Source organism: Ambystoma mexicanum, chromosome 8, assembly GCF_040938575.1.
Source record: "Ambystoma mexicanum isolate Mex_15411 chromosome 8, UKY_AmexF1_1, whole genome shotgun sequence".
Taxonomy (NCBI): Eukaryota; Metazoa; Chordata; class Amphibia; order Caudata; family Ambystomatidae; genus Ambystoma; species Ambystoma mexicanum.
The window spans coordinates 301,607,743-301,627,778 of record NC_090929.1 but is presented as its reverse complement, the minus strand read 5'-3'; the positions used below and the strand labels follow the sequence as shown (position 1 = coordinate 301,627,778).

At 48.3% G+C, this 20,036-nt stretch overlaps 1 protein-coding gene across 14 annotated transcripts in view; it reads left to right on the top strand.

The window, feature by feature from the left end:
- The window catches only part of EHMT1 (euchromatic histone lysine methyltransferase 1), a 2,375,011-nt gene that overhangs the window by 389,959 nt on the left and 1,965,016 nt on the right, over positions 1-20,036 (top strand). For 13 of the 14 annotated variants that reach the window (XM_069609714.1, XM_069609713.1, XM_069609712.1 and 10 more), the window contains one exon: positions 19,831-19,944. In XM_069609714.1, coding sequence (XP_069465815.1) covers positions 19,926-19,944 — 19 coding nt within the window. In that variant the 5' untranslated portion in view covers positions 19,831-19,925. Of the gene's footprint in view, positions 1-1,582; positions 1,710-19,830; positions 19,945-20,036 lie in introns of those variants that run through there. The other variant, XM_069609706.1, reaches the window with a different exon arrangement.

Below are 20,036 nucleotides of genomic sequence, written 5' to 3'. Positions count from 1 at the left end.
TTGGTATTTTCTTGCTTGGCATCTGTCTTGACATTGTCGTACTGATAATAAAAATGTAGCAATAGGAAGAAAATAGCATTGAAAACAGTTTGAGTTGACATCTGCTTTTTCTGCTGTCTTATGAATGCCTTTACCTTTTTGCTTATATTGAGTTTCTTTACTTATATTGAGTTATCAGTCAGCAGATTCTTTTTCAGTGATCGTCATTCAGGCCTTAGGTTATGTAGCCTTATTTACACACTGCTAAGATTTGCTTCTTCCTGTAGTGAAGGTTTTCTGGGATTCCGAGCTGAGTCGATTTCCTGTAATCTAAGGGACCTCATCAGGTTACAGGCAAAGGCCCTTTACCATTGAATTCCATTTAAATGGTAAGCGCTATGGCACATATTTGGGTTTTTGTGGGACTATAGAAACCTCTCCTAGTTCAGAATAATAACTCATTGTGTATCGCCCTCCTGTACAGTGGACTTGAATTATTTCCTGCATTTTACCAAACGTATGCCATGGAATATTATTCCTGTATCTGTACCGGATGATCTGAGCACACGGCTTCACTGTATTTCATCTTGGAATTGATTGCGTTGAACAGCCTAGCATTAAGCAAATGGTTCCAGCTGCTATGTGCATGGATCATATGTTAATGACTTAGTTTGTGTTCCCCCCCCCCCCTCATGTACCATGCTGCATTTCCAAGCAGTTATGATTTTGGAGCACTGATTTCTTCCGAGTACACTAGTTTTCAGGCATAGCCCAAACCTACAGGATTGATGATTTGGTGCAAGCTATGGTACTTGATCTCGTATTGTAATCTCTAGGCAGTGGGTTTGCAATGCTTTGAATACCAACTTGAAATGTTTATATTTTCCATAAACTGAATTACTCAGAGGTTGGCGGTTTGGTTACAAGCTACGATCTGACGATTTTACTTGCCACTTTCAAGAATGTGGTCTGCTGCTGACATCCTAGAAAATGATTCAATGTTCTCAAAGACCTGTTGCGGTTTATACCTATCCAGATGGTGCTGTCCATACTCTTCTTGTAGGGGCTAAACTCTTGTCCACGTGATATAGTTGTCAGCTTTTTTCGACATTTCATCCTGGAAATCTGCAGTGGAAGGCATTTTATGAATGACATTGCTTCTGCAGGAAGTTTATGGATATATTTTGCTTTAGGTTTTCAAGAAGCCACATTGCAAGTACAATAATGCTGGCCTTCATCTCTAAATTGTATTGCGTGTGTCAGCTTGCAATCGAAATTTTGTTTGTGGTAGATGGCATAGCAACACTCCAAGCTGTACTCTGAAATATGTCGTGCATTGAACAATGTCTTGCATTCGTTTAAAGCAGAAGAACATAGTGCTTCCAAAACTCTATCCGGCCTTTAATACATGCTCACTAGAATAATAGGAAAAGCCAGAGTTCCAGAAAGTTCATGGTCATCGAACCTTTTAGAAGACTTCAGGCACATGGAAGGCTTCAGAAGTCATCTGTGGCTGTGAGGGGAAGACTGGCGAGCCGCTGGGGAAGGCAGAAAATGCAGCAGGACTCTTATTGTGAAGCAGCTTCTGCCTGGCTGGCTCTTGACTTTTGTTGGGGCTTCTGTTGCTGCAGACATTTTCCTGCTGGAAGGCTATAGGATTCCTCTGCCAGTCACGAGGTTGGAAAGCTGGAATGTGGTGTGGCGTGAATTTAGCGGGGCCAAACATGGAGGTACATGCTCTTTTATGAATTTGCTGCCAGCTGTGCTGTAACTAAGTTAGAGGTTAAGAAAGGTTGGGTAGCTGCCTGGGCTCAGAGCCTTGGTGTGTTTGCATGAGCTTCCTAAACTGAGCTCTATCAAGGGCGAATTCTCCAGGTATGGAGGCCTTTTTTCTAAATCTGGCAACGGTTTCTTTGGAGACCATGTAAGATTATTTTTCTAGGTTTACGAGCAGTGTTTGGAATGCATATTGGAAATGGATGAATTACAACACTTACTGATTTTTCTGTGCGCTCTACGTTTTAACATTTGGCTTTGTTTATGCAAATTTGGCCTGAGGGTGTAGGGGGAGATTTAATTTCGTGCCAACACGGTTGTGTTTGTGGTGCATGTTTGGAATGTTTTTGTTAATTTTAAATCGTCTTTGATTGTAGTATGTACTATCGAAACAAACTGGTCAACATCTTGAGGATGTGATCGTTCCCTCTTAGTTCATGTTCCTTTTAGGCAGGTGCCTGTAAACTTGCTAACTCGAGCTTGCAGGGTTATTTGGTGGTTGATTATTTTGGTCAGAAATAGTATGTGCAATTTCTGTAAATTGAGCAAAACATTTGAGTTCTTTATTGAATCAATGGCCCTGTTCTTGGTCCTCTGCCCACCCTAGTCCTACTGGCTTTACGGAAGTAGATTTTTTTTCTGCACCTCCATCATCCAATCCTCTTCCATTAATTGACTGCACATGCCCTTCTTCAGTTAAGTTTGTGTAATGTAACTATTGAGCAAGCAGATATATCGGAAAGTAGCGGCAACTGTAATATTTGAAAGTACCCAGCTGGCACAGGACAGATGCAGATCAGATATGCATAGATTTTATTGCAAAGTATTCATGCCAATGTTGGGGGAGTGCAAAGTAGGGGACTACATAGAATCTGAATGTGTGTAACAATGCAAGACCCCTGGCAGAGGCTCTGCAGTTAAATCTATTTGTCAAATGCTATGCAAAACAAAGTTCTAGTCATGTTTTGTGTGCTTTATTCTTCGAGGATGAGTTGTCATTTAATTGAAGTAATTTTAAGATTTTGATTCCTCCCTCCTGCCCCCTGCTCCCCCTCCTTCCTGCCCATAGTACCAGATGGGGTTTCTAAAGTTGTCCGCCCTATGAAGGTCTCCTCCAAACAGGTGTTCCCCTGCTCTTCTAGGGCTATTAAGGACACTATCTCTGCCCTCGCCCTGGCTCTTGACAACTTCTGTAACCACTCCTTCGCCACTGGTTCTTCCCCCTACCCTCCAAGCACTCCCTTGTGCGCCCTCTTCTAAAAAAAGGTGTCTGCTGACCCCGCCTGACTGGCTAACTATCGCCCTATCTCCTCCACCCCCTTCCTGGGCAAATTCTTGGAGAAGCTGGGCCTCCCCAACTGACCTTCCATACTGAACTTGTTGGTTGCCTCCAGGAACATCAATCTGGATTCTGGGCATTCAGGGTCACAAACTGCTCTCCTGAATACCCGTGAAGACATGCTTGTTAATCTTGACTCGAACTCTCCTGCTGTTCTTATTCTCCTGGATCTCTCCTCTGACTTTGACACAGTCAACCATTCTATCCTTATTAAACGACTGATGCCCTCGGTATCACGGACCGGGCACTGGAATGGCTGACCTCTTTACTCACCAATCGCCCTTACGAACTGCAACTGTGCCCTTTTTCCTCCACCAGACTCTTGACCTGTGGCGTCCCCAGGGTTCCATCCCATCGCTGTGGTTTTTTAATATCTATCTCGCCCCTCTTGCTCACTTGATCTCCTTCTCGCCTCATTTCCAGTGCTATTCTGACACAGCATTCCTTTAAACTTCCCTCTACTACCTCTTCTTCCTCCTCCTCCTCCTTATCCCTGACTGTCTGACGGCCATCGAGGTATGGTGTGCAGCCAACGAGCTCCATCTTAATGCCAGTAAGACAGAGATTCTTCACATTGGGACACTTGCATCCTATTTCCCTCCTACCCTCTGGCTGCCCTCATTGGGCCCCCTACCCTCACCATCTTGTGAAGCCAAGAATCTTGGTCATCTTCGACTCTGCTCGCTCCTTCACCCCTCATATCCTGGACCTTGCTAAGAAGGCCCACTTCCAGCTTCACCTTTCCTTACCTTCCCCCCGAAGTTCAATGTCCTCTCTAGGCTGGACTACTGCAACAGCATCTTCCTCGTCACCCCCCCCCCTCCCTCTCCTCCCAGTCCCCCCTTCAGCTAATCCGGAATAGGGCTGCAAGACTCAACAAGCAAAGGGACTGTATATCTCCAACCCTGAAATCTCTCCACTGGCTCCCTGTGGCTGCAAGGATCAAATTCAAGACCCTCTGCATCATCCACAAAGCTTTCTGTGGCCTGGGACCATGCTACTCCAACCTTCCCCTCTCTAAATGCTCCCCTGCTAGAGCCCTGCGCTCCTAATGCCAACTCCTTGATTGTCAAACGCTTCTCCAAGCAGGGAGCGAGGGGCAGTTCTCGCTCTACAGCTGGTGACTCGCTTTGGAACAGCCTCCCTGCCCCTCTGACTTAAGTTACGGAAACTTCTCAAAACCCTGCTCTTCTCTACATCTTTCCCTTCCTTGCTAACTACACCACTGCCGCTGAGGCTGCTGGCCTAGTCCTTGGGAATCTCACAGGATACCAGGCCGTCTACCTAGCACTTAACCTGATGCTACATCCTTGGCTCCCCTTGGCATCGCCCTTCCGGGCACTCACCAGCACTTGCCCCAGCCCCCATCACTTTCTCTTGCAACACTCTTCATTGCACTTGCATGTCCAAATGCCACAAGGCTTGGTAGGACCACAAATGTATATTTGCTGTTTTGCCTTTATTAATTCCCTTGTTCGCTCCCCATTTAGCCTTCTGGTGCCTCAAACCACAATTCTGTTGCATAGGCGCCTACCAAATGCTCAATAAATAAACTCTTGTACGTTTTTGTTAGTTGCCCATTTGCCTACATATGGAAATGTCTTTTACACAGACTGTAGCAGAATTCAATTTTTTGCGATTCTGTATTTATTTTAGGGACGGACCCCTCAAACATTTGTTTTTCTCTTTGGGAATTTTTAGGTTCTCTGACCTCTTTGTGGTCAGATGGACTTCTACGGCGATCCCTTTGTCACTTCCACCCTTTTTAAGTGTATGTTATTTGTAGCCCATAAAGCCCATATTGGTTCTGGGGGGGAGTAGGCTGATGGCAGCTCTAATTAAATTTTGTATTAAATAGGGGTGCAAGCTTTTTTTTACCATGGTGGTAGCCCAAAGTACTATTTATGGTAGTCATTGTGGTACTAATTTATTTTTTTAAAGCCTGCTCTCGGTCATTTTGTTGATTTGATATTTCTTTGTTTGGGAAATATGATGCAGCCCTAACATGGCAGTTGTGCAAATATGGGCTCATTGTGAGACCAGTCCTGCACCCTGGAGTGATTTGCATTGATTTGGACCAGTCCCTGTCCTCACACATGGCCATTGCATATCCCGTAGGGGTAGTCCTGGTTGTTGGCCAATTTGTCAGACCAACCTGATTGGCTGGCCGCTTAAATCTTTGCTTAAAGCACCTGTGTTCATGGGATATGGGAGGGAGACCCTGTTCGCCCACTCCATTTCTGTTTGTTTTTCTGGAGTCAGCAAGCTTACTTCTCTCCTGGAGAATTCATTGGTGGCAGTCTTTCAGTGAGCTGCTTCTTTGGTCTTGGAGCCTGTGGAACCTGCTTGGCTGTGCTCTTCAGTGATGGAAGAGAGAATAGTATCCTAAACTGAAGGATACTAGTGTCCTCTGCGCACCACTATACTGAAAACAGTCCGAGATTTTCAAATAGTTTTCCAATAAAACTTTCAAATAGCTAAATAATTAAATTACTATAGAGTGTCAATGTAAGAATCGTATGGTAGAGAATTCAAAGATACTTAATATTGCTTAAAAACAAATTTAATGAACAACAGAAAATCTGTCCAATTTTCAAGGCACTCTATATTGTAGCGCTTAACGCGCTTTGGGAAATATTCCTTCAGGAGCAAGATCATTTTAATCTGCAAAATATTAAGGGTAGCTAGTTCTTAGACTTCCCATCATTTTATTGACAAAGGGTAATTTTGAATAAATATTGATTCAAATTAACTGAAAAAGCAGCAAATATGCTGATCTCGTAAACCTTCCTTCAGTTGATAAATCATTTAGTTGATTTGTAGTTAGATATGTGTAGTCATATATAGAAACAATTATTTAACTGTGAACATGTGGGATATAGTGTTAGCAAGACAGAGAATAGACACAGACTGTACAGTAGTAAAGTGCACTAAAGACAAGAGGGCACTGTTGGTATGTATCAATCTTGTGATGAACCTAAATCAAAAATGTTCAAACAGTTACTAGAAGTAAGATGTACTTTTTCTCTCTATTCTGCTCCTCTCTCTGCTCTTAATTCTTCAATCAATTTTTCCTTTCATATGTATGCAAATGACACTCAGTTCCTTGCTTCCTTTGACTCCTTTTCACTCTGTTTTAAACGGTCTTCCTGCTGTTCAAAACTGGATGTCTTCTAATTTCCTCCACCTTAACCCTTCTAAAACAGAGGTCTTTCCTGCCTCAACTATTACCCCTATTTCCCCCTCAGTCTCTCTTCCTCCATCTTCCCTCCCCTTTTCACCATTTGCGCGCAACTTGGGCATTACTTTCGATCCTTCTCTCTAGTTCTCACTGCACTTCTATTCTATTGCTCATTCTTGCCTTTATGCACTTTTCAATTAGTCTTGCTCGCCCCTCTCTTTTCATGCTGTGAAACCTCTTTTCGCTCTGGTCTTTTCCCTCGATTACTGCTCATCTTTTGCTTTGTCTCCCAGCCTCACATCTCCTCCCCCTTCGTTCTGTTTATAGCCCCTCGCTTCGTCTTTATCTGCTCAGTCTTCTATTACATCTTCTTTACTCGCTTTCATTGCCCCCTTTTTGAATAACTTCTCATAACATTTTCTCAGTTGTTTTCAAATGGTACCCATGGTCTGGCTCTCTCTCATCTATCCTCACTAGTTGTGTTCTATGTTCTGTCTTACTCTTGGATCACAGAATATATCTTTAACTGTCCCCTAACCCACTTGTGCATCTTCTCCTTTATGTTCTTTTTTTCTTCTAGCTTCTAAATATTGGAACGCTACTTCTGTCACTTCGTTCTGCCACATCCATTTGTATTTTTCAATCAAACCTTAAGACTCCTCTTTTATCACTATTCCTCAGTTCAGCTCTACGACAACTTTGTTCTCCCACCATTTGACGCTTTGGGACAGCCTTCCACTTTTAAATGTACACACACCTTGATTTCTCCCTTTAGGTTGCACTCCGAACTGAGCCGTTAACCGCAACATGTTCCACAACTGTCAAGGCACAAGTAAGATTCCTGTGCCAAGATGTACAAATAGTCTTGTGAGCTTAAAGATAATGGAATAGGTAGACTTGGACTTGATGGCAGTATTCACCCAACACTAGTGGCTCTCTTTATTCTATCACGTATAAAGAGAAAGCTCATCAGCAAATTATCTTGAGCGTTTGAAATTTCCACTGTTTTCGCCTACAGAAATCGTTCAGTGCCAACGATAGCCCATTGAGTATAACATTCTTAGTCAATGTTACACAATGATCAGGGAACATCTGCTTTCAGTGAATAACAGAAAGGTGAGTCTAAGAAAGATCCGTTAATGTCCGGTTTCTGAAATGCAGATTTTTCGCCACACGTTTTCATGCCTACAACTTGCCTAATGCAAAATAAAATGTAGTCTGGTTTTTGTTCCCTTTTTTGTTTTAAATATTTGTATTACTTTTTATGTATGAAACCAAACAAATGTGGGTTGCTCGACCTGAGAGAAGGGGGCGGGGGGGATTTGTTGCGAGTATCAACAAAATCTTATCATAGGCTCCATATATGCCACTACGTGTTACCTTATAGGTACAATTTGAAGGACCAATATTTTCCTTCAATTGGATCTTTGTAGTTCTGCCTCAAAGAAAGTAGGTTTTGCATATTACGTGAATCCAGCTTCCTTTAAAAATCAGCACACAGCATTTGGGGTGGACTGGGCCAACTATTAGTGCGTCCTCACGAAGGCCCTAGCGTGGTGGAGCATTACCGGCCCTAAACTCCCTCGAACACAGTGGTAATGCCATAAGGGGGATGTATCATTCCAGCGGAATTCAGACAAGGTGCAACATTTGCACTCGCCGCTACCCTTTGGCTAGTGATATTTAACCCTTGGAGAGTAAGAAATGGCATGCTGTTTGTATGCATATATTTGCGGTGGCAAGTAACTTTTGTCCGAGGGGATTGGGTCCTCCGTATTCCATATCTATGACAGTAATCGCCACAGCTGTGCTGCTTCGGAAAGCCGTCTACATCCTGCGTCGATGACGTCGATACGCCGCCCTCGAGGACCTCCTCCGACGGCCGATGTCATTGGATGTTATAAATAGGACACATGACGCCCGTAGCCTCAGTTACTTTTTTTCTGCAACCGTGTTCGCTTCGGGAATCTCGGCGTGCCTCGACTCTTTGGAGTTTTGGTGTTTGTGAAGTATTTCTTCGTGGAGATGTCTACCTCGTCTTCCAAGTTGTTGTCGGTAGGTAAGGTGTCCAAGCCCCGGAAGTCGAGGTCTGCGGGGCTTTCGACGGACGACTCGAAGGGGCGACTCTCCGCTTTGTTGTTGGAAGTCCAGTGGGTCTCGCTCCGGGAGTCGGTCCCGCCACTCCTCTGCCTCTTCGAGGCATTCACGGAAGCGCCGGCATCGGTCGCCTTCCCCGTCCTCATCCGAGGACTCTGCCCGTCGGCGGGTCGCTTATCCCACCAAGCATGCGACACCAGAGGAATGGGATTCCTTCGGGAAGAAAATGTTAGCGATTCTCGAATCGCAGGGCACCAGTCCGTCCGCGCCTCCGAGTGGGGTCGGTCGTGATGGGTCGAGAGACACCGCTCGTACGCCTTCGGGCTCGGGTGGTCGGCACGATTTGAGGGAGATGTCCCGCTCGGACAAGGGGAATCATTCTCGTCATGCCCGTTCCAGATCCCAGTCCTCGATGCGCTCGAGACCGCGTGAACCTGTGAAGTCTTCGAAGAAGACATCGACGCCTGTGGCGCCGAGGTCGTCGACGGACTCTCTCGAGGCTCCACCTCCGAGGAAGCCATCGGCGCCCAGGATGTCGAAGGACACGCTCGGGGCTCCGCCTTCGAGGCCTGTGTCGACGCTGCGTCTGTCGTCGACGCCGATTCACTCTACGCTCTCGACGCCATTCGAGGCTGTGTTGACGGGGGTACCCCGAGGCTCGGTGGAACCCCCCTAGAAAGGCTCTGGCCAAGGTCAAGCATGGCTTTGGTTCCCATTCTGTGCCTTTTTTCTCGCCATCTTGAGTGGATGAGGGCTCTGATGATGGCATGGTGCCTGACACGGTGCCAGACGAGATTCTCTCGGGCCATAGCCAGTTAGAGTACCTGAGGCGGTCCCTGCATGATGCTAGTGGGCTGGACACCTCTCCGGAGGTGGAGTTTTGTAGTCCTGAGCCTGGCACTCATGCCGATTCATCGTACCGGCGCCTTATGTTAAGGGTCACCGAGTACTTAGGATGGTCTGCTCCCCCGGGGGTGTTTGTTCAGGATGACCTTACGGATATCCTCGACATTGGTCCACCAACTGACCCGGTACTGCCGTTTCATATGGCTCTGCAGAGGAGGGTGGCGGCGGCTTGGACTGCTCCGGAGAGTCTCCCGGCAGTGGGCAAGTCTTTGCTGCGAAAATACCGCTCAGCCAGTAGTGACCCCTGCTACTTGACCAAGCATCCCACCCCGGAGAGTTTGGTGGTGCAGGCGGCTACGGCCCTGGCAAAGCAGGCATCGTACCCTGCCATCCCTCCTGATAGGGACGACAAGCGTTTTGACGGCTGGGCGAAGAAAGTGTTTTCTGCAGGGGGTATGGCGCTTCAGGTGGCCAACTCCATATGTCCTTGTCACGTTTCACGCACACTCTGTGGAACTGTTTCCTTGGCGGCTGAACATATTCCCGAAGGGGACAAACGGGATAGTTTCCTTGCCATGGTTCAGGATGCCATGTGTGAGGCCGTTCAGTCGGGTTTGGACATGGCAGATTGCGTCAGCCGGTCCATGGCGGCGAGCACAGTGATGCGCAGGTTTGCGTGGTTGCAGAAGTCGGGGTTTGCTCCTGGTGTGCAGCTCGGGCTCCTCAACATGCCCTTTCACAGGGAACATCTTTTTGGCAGCAAGGCTGACGAGAGCCTTGAGAGGTTGCAGACCTCAAAGGCTGCAGCGAAGTCGTTGGGCACTGCATTTCGACAACCTCTGCCTTTTCGTCCTAGGGGACAGCAGTGGAGGGGAGGTTCCTTTTTGTTATTACTCATCCTTTGGTAAAGCAAGAGGAGCTGCCAGTCAAAGGGGTCACCGTAGGAGTGCCAGAGGTGGAAAACCAGGTACTCGAGGTGTCAAGGCCGCTCGGGCTGTTGCCTCTTTGCCATCAGGCAACGTCGCAGCCATTTCAGCTCAGTCATGAGGCCATGTCCCATGGTTCGCTGGTTGGGGGGGGGGGGGAGGCTGGCGCAGCATCTTGCAGAGTGGCGCGCCATTACTTCAGATGTGTGGGTTCTGGAGATCATAACCCACGGCTACTGTCTTCCTTTCCGGCAGAGGCCTCAAGACAATCCACCAGGGAATCTCTCTTTGAAGAGTCCGGATCCGCTCCTTGCGCAGGAAATTCAGTCCCTGCTGGAGAAAGGCGCCATAGAACTGGTGCCTGTAGCGGAGAGGAACAAGGGATGGCATTCCCCTTATTTTTTGATTTCCAAGAAAGACTGGGGATTGAGACCCATCATGGACTTGCGCGGTTTGAACTAACTCCTCAGGAAGGAGAAGTTCAAGATGGTTACTCTCAAGTCCTCCAGGCCCTTCAACTTCAGGACTGGTTGGTGTCTCTCGACCTCAAGGATGCTTATTTTGATGTGCCGATACATCCAAAGCACAAGAAGTACCTGAGGTTTGCGGTTGGCGACTTGCACTTTCAGTTTCGGGTCCTGCCGTTCGGATTGACCTCCGCCCCGAGTCTCTTCACCAAGCTCATGGTAGTGGTGGCAGCGCACCTCAGGAAAGGGGGGATTCACGTCTACCCCTACCTGGACGATTGGTTGATCAGGGTGCGCTCTCCCTAGCAAGTCCTGGATCATCTGTCGGTCACCTGCCACTCCCTCCACAAGCTGGGCTTCTCCCTCAACTTAAAGAAGTCCCATTTGACACCAACTCAGAGGCTCCAGTTCATCGGAGCAGTGCTCGACACGTCCCTGGGGCAGTGTTTTCCTCCCCAGTTAAGGGCTCTTCACATTCAGCAGATGGCAAGTTTCAACATGCCCAGATGCTCCCGGCGTTCGAGTTCTTGAGGTTGCTCGGCCTCATGGCAAACTGCATGCTTCTGGTGCCAGAGGCCAGGGTGCGGATGAGATCTTTGCAATAGGCACTCAAGCTCCAGTGTTCTCAGTCCTCCGGCACGATGTCGGACCCTGTTCAGGTGCCGTCTTCAGTCGCCCGGGACCTTCTGTGGTGGGCCGACAAAGGCAATCTGCTCCATTTTGGCTGCCCTGGCCGGAGGTGACGATCGTGACGGACGCATCCCTCACGGGATGGGGAGCTCATGCCAACGAGTTGACAGTCAGCGGTCGTTGGTCTCCGTCGGATTCCAGACTCCATATCAATCTGTTGGAGCTGAGGGCTGTCAGGCTAGCCCTGAAGGCTTTTCTGCCGACTGTCCGAGGAAAGAATGTCCTGATCCTGACGGACAACACGGTGGCCATGCACTACCTCAACAAAAAAGGGGGGGGACAGGGTCACTTCCTCTGTGCATGGAGGCGATGCAGCTCTAGTTCTGGGCAATCCAGCAGGAAGTTTCGATCTCGGCAGGTCATCTGGCAGGAGACAAAAGCGAGACGGCGGACGCTCTGAGCAGGTAGAGCGCGATCTCTCACGAGTGGGAGTTGGCTCAGGAGATTCTCCTGGAGATCTTCGCCCTTTGGGGGCCCCCTCAAGTGGATCTCTTCGCCTCCAGTGTAAACCGGAAGTGCGAGAGGTTCTGCTCGCGGGAATTTCCTCCAAAGGGAGCTTTAGGAGACGCGTTCGTGGTGAAGTGGTCATTCCCACTGCTGTACGCGTTTCCTCCAGTCCCCGTCATCCCGCAAGTACTGCGGAGGTTACGTAGGTTCGGTTCCCGGATGATCCTCATTGCTCCGGCGTAGGCCCGGAGGACGTGGGACCCGGACCTTCTCGACCTGTCCATCTGCCCTCCACGTAGTCTTCCCTACCGAGACGATCTGGTCTCACAGGAGGGGGTCAGGTTCTCAATCCAGAGGTCAGGTCCCTCAACCTTCACGCTTGGTTTCTGAAAGGTTGAGGTATAAGGATTGGGACCTCCCTGAAGACGTGATGAAGGTGATGCTTTCGGCCAGCAGGCCCGCAACAAACTCCCTGTACCGTTGCCGTTGGAGAAAGTTCTGCGACTGGTGCAGGGTTAAGAATGTGGATTCTTTTGCATGTGAAATTCCCATGGTTCTGTCTTTTTTTTGCTTTCTTTGGCCCCATGGGGCCTTCAAGTGGGTACCATTTAAAGGTTACCTGGCGGCGCTGTCCATATTTAAGCGCTCGTCTGAAGTGTTCCTATTTTAAAATTCCTTTAATTTCTCAGTTTCTGAAAGGGCTCACTTATGTGTTCCCTCCGTCGCCTTTCCAGGTGCCCGGTTGGGATTTGAACCTTGTTTTCAAGTTTCTGATGGGTGCTCCGTTTGAGCCGTTGCATTCATGCCCTTTGAGACTGTTAACTCTTAAAACTGTATTTTTAGTTGCGGTCACTTCTGCTCGCAGAGGGAGTGAGTTACAGGCACTTTCAGTTAAGCCACCCTTCACTGTTTCATAAGGACAGGGTTGTCCTTAGAGTTCGTCCTTCTTTTCTTCCGAAGGTGGTGTCAGTTTCATTTAGGCCAGAAGGTGGTTCTTCCAGCATTTTATCCTCCTCCACATCCTGGTAAGGAAGAGGAGAGGCTCCATAGGCTTGATCCTAGGAGAGCGTTAAGCTTTTAGATTTCACGCATGCCCCGGGTCAGAGTGGACGATCAGCTCTTCATTGGTTACGCTGGAAAGCGTTTGGGATAGGCTGTGACGAAACAGACTTTGTCTCGCTGGATTATTTTGGCTATTGTTACAGCTTGGCCGGTAAGGACCCACCGGTCGGCTTGCGGGCCCATTCGAAGGGATTGTGTCCTCCGACGTATTCCTTATCTTAGATATCTCCTTCCAGCTCTGCTGGCATCGGAAATTTTTTCTCTCTAGAGGGCACTGCGCGTCGATGTCCGCCGAGTCGATGTCCCTCGACAGCCGCTGTATCGACGTCATCCTGCCTATAAAGGCCGCTCGCAGCGTCCGTTGCTCAGTTCCGTTTTTCCGCGCTTACTCAGTGCCTCGGAATACCGTTGCTCAGTTTCGTAGACAATTTATCCTATTTACCTCGAGATATTCGATCCGTACTCGATAGCTTCCTCGTCGGAACCGACGACCCCTCGGTCCGGCTTCAAAAAATGCCGAGATTGTGGGAAAAAGATGTCGCTGACTGACCCTCACAGAGTTTGTCTGGTGTTTGGGAGCTGAACACCATTGTTCGGAGTGCGAGGACTGTATGTCCATGACAGCTAAGGCCCTGAAGGAGCGTAGGGGGAAGCTGGAGAAAGGTAAGACTTCAAAAGCTTCTTCTTCCTCGACGAAGTTGAGACATTAGTCTCCTCGTCACCATTCGCGCTCCAGGTCTCGGAGTGGGTCCCATCACTCCTCGAGATCGAAGCACTCGAAGAGGAGACGTCGGAGATCCCCTTCTCCGTCCTCCTCTTCCTCTGTTTCTCCTAAGAGAATCCCTTGCCCCACGAAACATAGTTCCTGGGCTGAATGGGAGGAATTCTGCAAAAATATGATGCTCTGGTCGAAAGACCCGAAGGTCAAAAACGCTGCGAGTCGCAGTACCGAGCGAAGGAAGCTTCTCTAGCGCGTCACGAACCCTCAAGTAAAGCTATGACCTCAAAACCTTCTTCGAAGGTTCCGTCGACGCCGAGGTCTGTGTCTTCGACGCCGTTGTTGAAGGGACCTTCGACACACTGGTCTGTCGACTCGACGCCATCTTCGGCGTCGACGCCAAGGAAAGTCACGGTTACGACGCACCCAGTAGCTATCCCCAGGTCCTCGATGACTATGGCATCAAGATTGTCGACTTCCTCAAGCAGAATCCCAATTCTATCGAGGACCTCGAGGCCTCCGCCTTTGTTTTCGAAGCCTTCGACGTCGACGACATCGACGTTTTGAAGGCCGATTATGACAAGTTTGGCACCCTCTGCCTTGGAGATGGGTTTTACACCCTTTGTGAGTTCAGAACAATTGAGAACTATGTCCTCAATTATGGAAGAGGGAGAACTATCTGAACAGGAAGACACATTTGAGTTGCAGGGACCTGCAACCCCAGTTAGAGAGGAGTTATCCTCAGAAGAATGCAGGTTAAAGGATCTTCATGATTCCTTACATGAGGCAAGTGGGTTTGACACTTCCCCTGAGGTGGAGTTTGCTAGGCCAGACCTGGGGGAGCATGCTGAAACCCCCTATAGAGCCTTAATGGCCAGGATCACAGAATCTATGGGGTGGTCAACACCTTCACAGGCTTTCCAAAAAGATGACCTCACGGATATTCTTGACAAAGGTCCACAGGAGGATCCTGTAGTGCCCTTTCATAAAGCTCTTCAGAGGAAGATTATGACGAACTGGGAAACCCCAGATGTCGTCCCGGCAGTAAATAAAAAACTGTCTACAAAATACAGGGTATTTTCTGCAGACCCAGAGTTTTTGTCAAAACACCCATCCCCAGAAAGTCTGGTGGTACCAGCAGCATCTTCTACTGACGTCAAGACTGCTTACCCTACCGTCCCACAGGACAGGGACGATAAGAAATATGATGCTATGGCCAAGTTTTTTCGGCATATAGCATGGCGTTAAAATCTGTTAATGCTACTTGCACCCTTGCTAGATTCAGCCATACACTTTGGGAGTGTGCTTCTACAGCGGCTGACTGCATCCCAGAGGGAGAAGAAAGGGAGGCGTTCCTAAATATCATACAGGACGGTACAGACGCTATGTGCAAATCCCTCCAGACGGGCATTGATTCGGCTGACAGTATCAGCAGAGCAATGGCGGCAAGTACAACAACCAGGAGATTCGCTTGGTTGAGAAAGTCTGGTTTTGCCCCAGATGTGCAAGCCAGGCTCTTGAACATGCCATTCGATGGCTCTTCTTTGTTTGGGAAAAAGGCGAATGACAGTTTAGAAAAACTGCAAACATCAAAAGCAGCAGCAAAATCCCTAGGCGCTGCAATCAGTCAGACACCTTTTCGTCCCACAGGAACCTCTGCGAGGGGCAAGTCCTTTCGCTTCTACTCCGCATTCGGAAGAGGTAGAGGACGACCAGCTCAAAGGGGACAAAGAAGAACTACCCGAGGTGGACGGGGTAGATATTCAAAAGCCGCAGCAACAGCAGGTGCCTCTTTACCATCTGGATCAGCCACCCCAAAACCACTGAGGACTTCCCTCACAGGACACCTGTAGGAGGCAGGTAACTCAACATCTGGCGGAATGGCAGGCTATGACGTCAGATGCTTGGGCATTGGAAACAGTTGCCCAAGGTTACTTCCTGCCTCTCCTACGCATACCTCAGAGTCATCCACCGGGGATCAGCTCTCAGAAAGCTCCAGGTCCGCTCCTCTTGCAGGAAATTTTGGACCTGCTAGAGAAAGGTGCCATAGAACCGGTACCTGTAGCGGAGAGGAACAAGGGCTGGTACTCCCCTTACTTTCTCATTCCAAAGAAAGACGGAGGAATGAGACCCATCTTGGACTTGCGAGAATTGAACAAATTCCTCAGGAAAGACAAATTCAAGATGGTAACTTTCTTGGATCCTTCAGGCCCTTCAGTTCCAGGACTGGTTGGTATCTCTGGACCTTCAGGACGCTTATTTCCATGTGCTTATCCATCTCAAACACAGGAAATACCTGAGGTTCGCAATTGGCAACTCTCATTATCAATTTCGAGTGCTGCCATTTGGGCTGACCTCCGCCCCGAGGGTCTTCACCAAGTTAATGTCGGTAGTGGCGGCAAGTCTGAGGGAAGGGATTTAAGTCTACCCCTACCTGGACGATTGGTTGATCAGGGCTGTATCTTCGGAACAAGCTCAGATCCAGCTAAATCACGTTTGCCACTCCCTTCACAGACTGGGCTTCTCCCTCAATTTAAAGAAGTCACAAAGGATACCATCGCAGAGACTCCAGTTCATCTGAGCGATCCTGGACACTTCCCTGGGAAAAGCTTTGCCACCAGAGGTGAGGGCTCAAGATATTCTACAGATTGTCACCAAGTTTGTCACCAAGTTCCAAAATGCCCAACGTCTCCCAGCCTTCGACTTTTTGAGGTTGCTAGGCCTCATGGCATCCTGCATTTTCCTAGTGCCAGAGGCTCGCCTGAGAATGAGATCTCTCCAGTGGGCACTGAGGACTCAGTGGTCACAATTCTCAGGAAGAATGACAGATCTTCTTCAGGTTCCCGACAGGGTGGCTCGAGACCTTCAGTGATGGGCCTGTCAGGAGAACATTCTGAAAGGAGAACAGTTTTGGCAACCCTGGCCGGAGATAAGTTGTCACGGATGCCTCACTCACGGGGTGGGGAGCCCACGCCAACGACTTGACCATCAGCGGTTGTTGGTCTCCATCGGAGTCCAGACTACATATCAACCTGTTAGAGCTGAGGGCCATCAGACTTGCGCTGAAGGCCTTCCTGCCAGCTGTACAAGAGAAGAATGTCCTGATAATGACGGACAACACAGTGGCCATGCATTACCTCAACAAAAGAGGAGGCGTAGGATCACTACCCCTGTGCAGAGAGGCGATGCAGCTCTGGTTTTGGGCAATCCAAGAAGGAATCTCTCTATCGGCAGTTCACCTAGCCGGAGAGAAGAACTTGACAGCGGACGCTCTGAGCAGGCAGAGCACAGTCTCCCACGAGTGGGAACTAGCTCAGGAAGTCCTTCAAGAGATCTTCGCCCTTTGGGGAACCCCTCAGGTGGATCTGTTCGCCACCAGTGTCAACAGGAAGTGCAATCTGTTCTGCTCAAGGGAATTTCCCCCGAGAGGAGCTCTGGGAGACACGTTCATAGTGGACTGGGAGTTTCCGCTTCTGTACGCGTTCCCACCGGTCCCTGTCATTCCTCAAATGATCAGGAGGTTGAGAAGATTCCGGAAAACCATGATCCTAATTGCCCCGGATTGGGCCAGGAGAACGTGGTACCCGGACCTTCTAGACTTGTCCATCTGCCCTCCAATTCGACTTCCACTCAGAGAGAACCTACTCTCTCAGAAGGGAGGTCAGGTTCTCCATCCGGACATCAAAACCCTCAACCTTCACGTTTGGATTCTGAAAGGCTGAGGTACAAGGATTGGGACCTCCCTGATGATGTTATGGAGGTGTTGCTTTCGGCAAGGAGGCCAGCAACAAAGTCTTTATACCGCTGCCGTTGGAACAGATTTTGCAGCTGGTGTAGAGAAAAGAATATCGACCCCTTTTCATGTGGTACACCAATGGTTTTGTCCTTCCTACTATATTTGGCGAATTCAGCCTTCAAGTTGGCACCATTAAGGGCTATCTCGCAGCGCTATCTATCTTTAAGCGTACTGCGGAAGAACCATCCTATTTCAAGTTACCCTTGGTAATACAGTTTCTAAAGGGGTTAACCAACGTTTATCCCCCAAGACCATTCCAGGTTCCCCTATGGGATTTAAACTTAGTCCTAACTTTCCTGATGGGCACACCTTTCGAACCACTCCATTCTTGTTCGTTAAGATTTCTTACCCTTAAAACTGTTTTATTAATAGCACTTGCATCTGCTAGAAGGGTGAGCGAGTTACAAGCTCTTTCTTGTAAATCCCCTCATACAATCTTTCACAAAGACAAAGTTGTCCTGCAAGTGAAGCCTAATTTCCTCCCAAAGGTGGTTTCTGAATTCCATATCACTCAGAAGATTACCCTGCCATATTTCTATCCTCCTCGTCATCCGGGGAAAGAGGAAGAGAGGTTACACAGGCTGGACCCTAGAAGGGCTTTAAGTTTTTACATCAGTAGACTGGCCAGGATAAAACAAGCAGACCAGCTGTTTGTAGGCTACACAGGTCACAAGCTGGGGTTACCGATAACTAAGCAGACCATTTCCAGATGGATCATTCTAGCCATTTTGGAATGTTATAAACTGGCAGGAAAAGAGCCCCCTCAAAACCTTAGGGCTCATTCGACCAGAGGTATTGCAGCTTAATCGGCCCTCAAGAGGAGTGCCGGTTAAAGACATTTGTGCGGCCGCCACATGGTCGTCCGTCCATACCTTTACACGATTTTACAACTTGGATTCCTCCTCCAGTCAGGAAACTAGGTTTGGAAGGGCAGTATTGCACTCTATTCATCAATAGAAGGCAGCATGAAGTCAGTACTCCCACCTCCAATAATAGAATACTGCTATGGGAGCCTATCTAAGATAAGGAATACGTCGGAGGACACAATCCCTTCGAAGAATAAGTTACTTCTTACCTTGTAACGTTCTTTCGATGGGATGTTCCTCTGACGTATTCCTTATCGACCCTCCTATCCATCCCCGTAGTTCTACTTCCCTTGTTGTTGCAGCTTACGCTCCTTCAGGGTGATTAGTCTAGTCCAGACAGAAATAATGTGGGCTACAAAACGGAAATGAGCAACGGACGCTGCGCGCGGCCTTTATAGGCAGGATGACGTCGACACGGCGGCTGTCGAGGGACATCGACTCGGCGGACGTCGACGCGCAGCGCCCTCTAGAGAAATATTTTCCGAGGCCAGCAGAGCTGGAAGGAGATATCTAAGATGAGGAATACGTCGGAGGGACATCCCATCGAAAGAACATTACAAGGTAAGAAGTAACTTGTTCTTCTACCAGGGGTATGGCTGCCTCTACTGCCCTGCAGAGGGGTGTTCCTATTCGCAAAATCTGTGATGCAGCCACCTGGGCTTCGGTACATACTTTTGTACGTCACTATTCCCCCGATTCCATCCGGGGGCAGGATCTGGCCTTTGGTAAGGCGGTCCTTTACTCCGCAATTTGATTGGGCATGCTAAATTTCTGTTTTCTAAATTCTTTTCCCACCTCCTTGCATTGGTTCTGCTTTGGGAGTCTGTCATAGATATGGAATACGTTGGAGGACCCAATCCCCTCGAAGAACAAGTTACTCTCTTACCTGGTAACGTTCTTTCGATGGGATGGTCCGACGTATTCCGTATCACTCCCTCCCTACCTTCCCCGCTACAGAATTTCTTATGCGATTGCAGCTTACCTTTCCGCAAGGCTTTGTGTGTCAGACTGGCAGAAGACTGGTGGCACACGTTTTGGGAAAAAACTACAACTGAGGCTACGGTCGTCGTGCGTCCTACTTGACATTGGCCTTCGGAGGAGGTCCTCGAGGGCGGCGTATCGACGTCATTGACGCAGGATGCAGACGCCGAAGATTTTCCGAAGCAGCACAGCTGTGATGATTACTGTCATAGATATGGAATACGTCGTCGGACCATCCCATCGAAAGAACGTTACCTGGTAAGAGAGTAACTTGTGCTATGGCTAGCCTGTTACTTACAACTTGAATTTTGCACCCTGGATCCAACAGTTCTTGTTAGTGATCAAGGCCCTATTCTGGCCCTCTTCTGACCCATTGCTCTTCAATGGCTTACTAACAGTCATAAAGGATAGTCTTGGATACTGAAGTTCTATGGACACCTCTGTTGGTATAAAGATATATTTCCCACAAACACGTTTGAAATTAAATTGACTTTTTAAAAAACATTTTAAGGATCTGTTTATCAAGTAATGATTCTAGGAAAGCAAGTGATGTCGAGAGCTGAAGGCTATTGTGTTTGTAATTAAATGGAGCAATTCTTGGCTGAACAGATCAGTCTTTTTTTTTTGTTGTGTGTTTGATCTTTCAATTCTGTTCACAGAAGCTCTGCGGTGTTCGTACTGGGATGCTTGAAGTAACCTCAACTCTTGGCTACTCTTTCAGCCTGGATCTTGGCACTTATGACGGAACCTTTCGATGCCTAGCCTAAAACCAGGTTAGTTGTCACTTGTCCCTAGACAATATATTAATGAATTAGTCTTGTAGATGTTGCCCCTGGCATTAGATTACCTAAACGCTTTACAATGT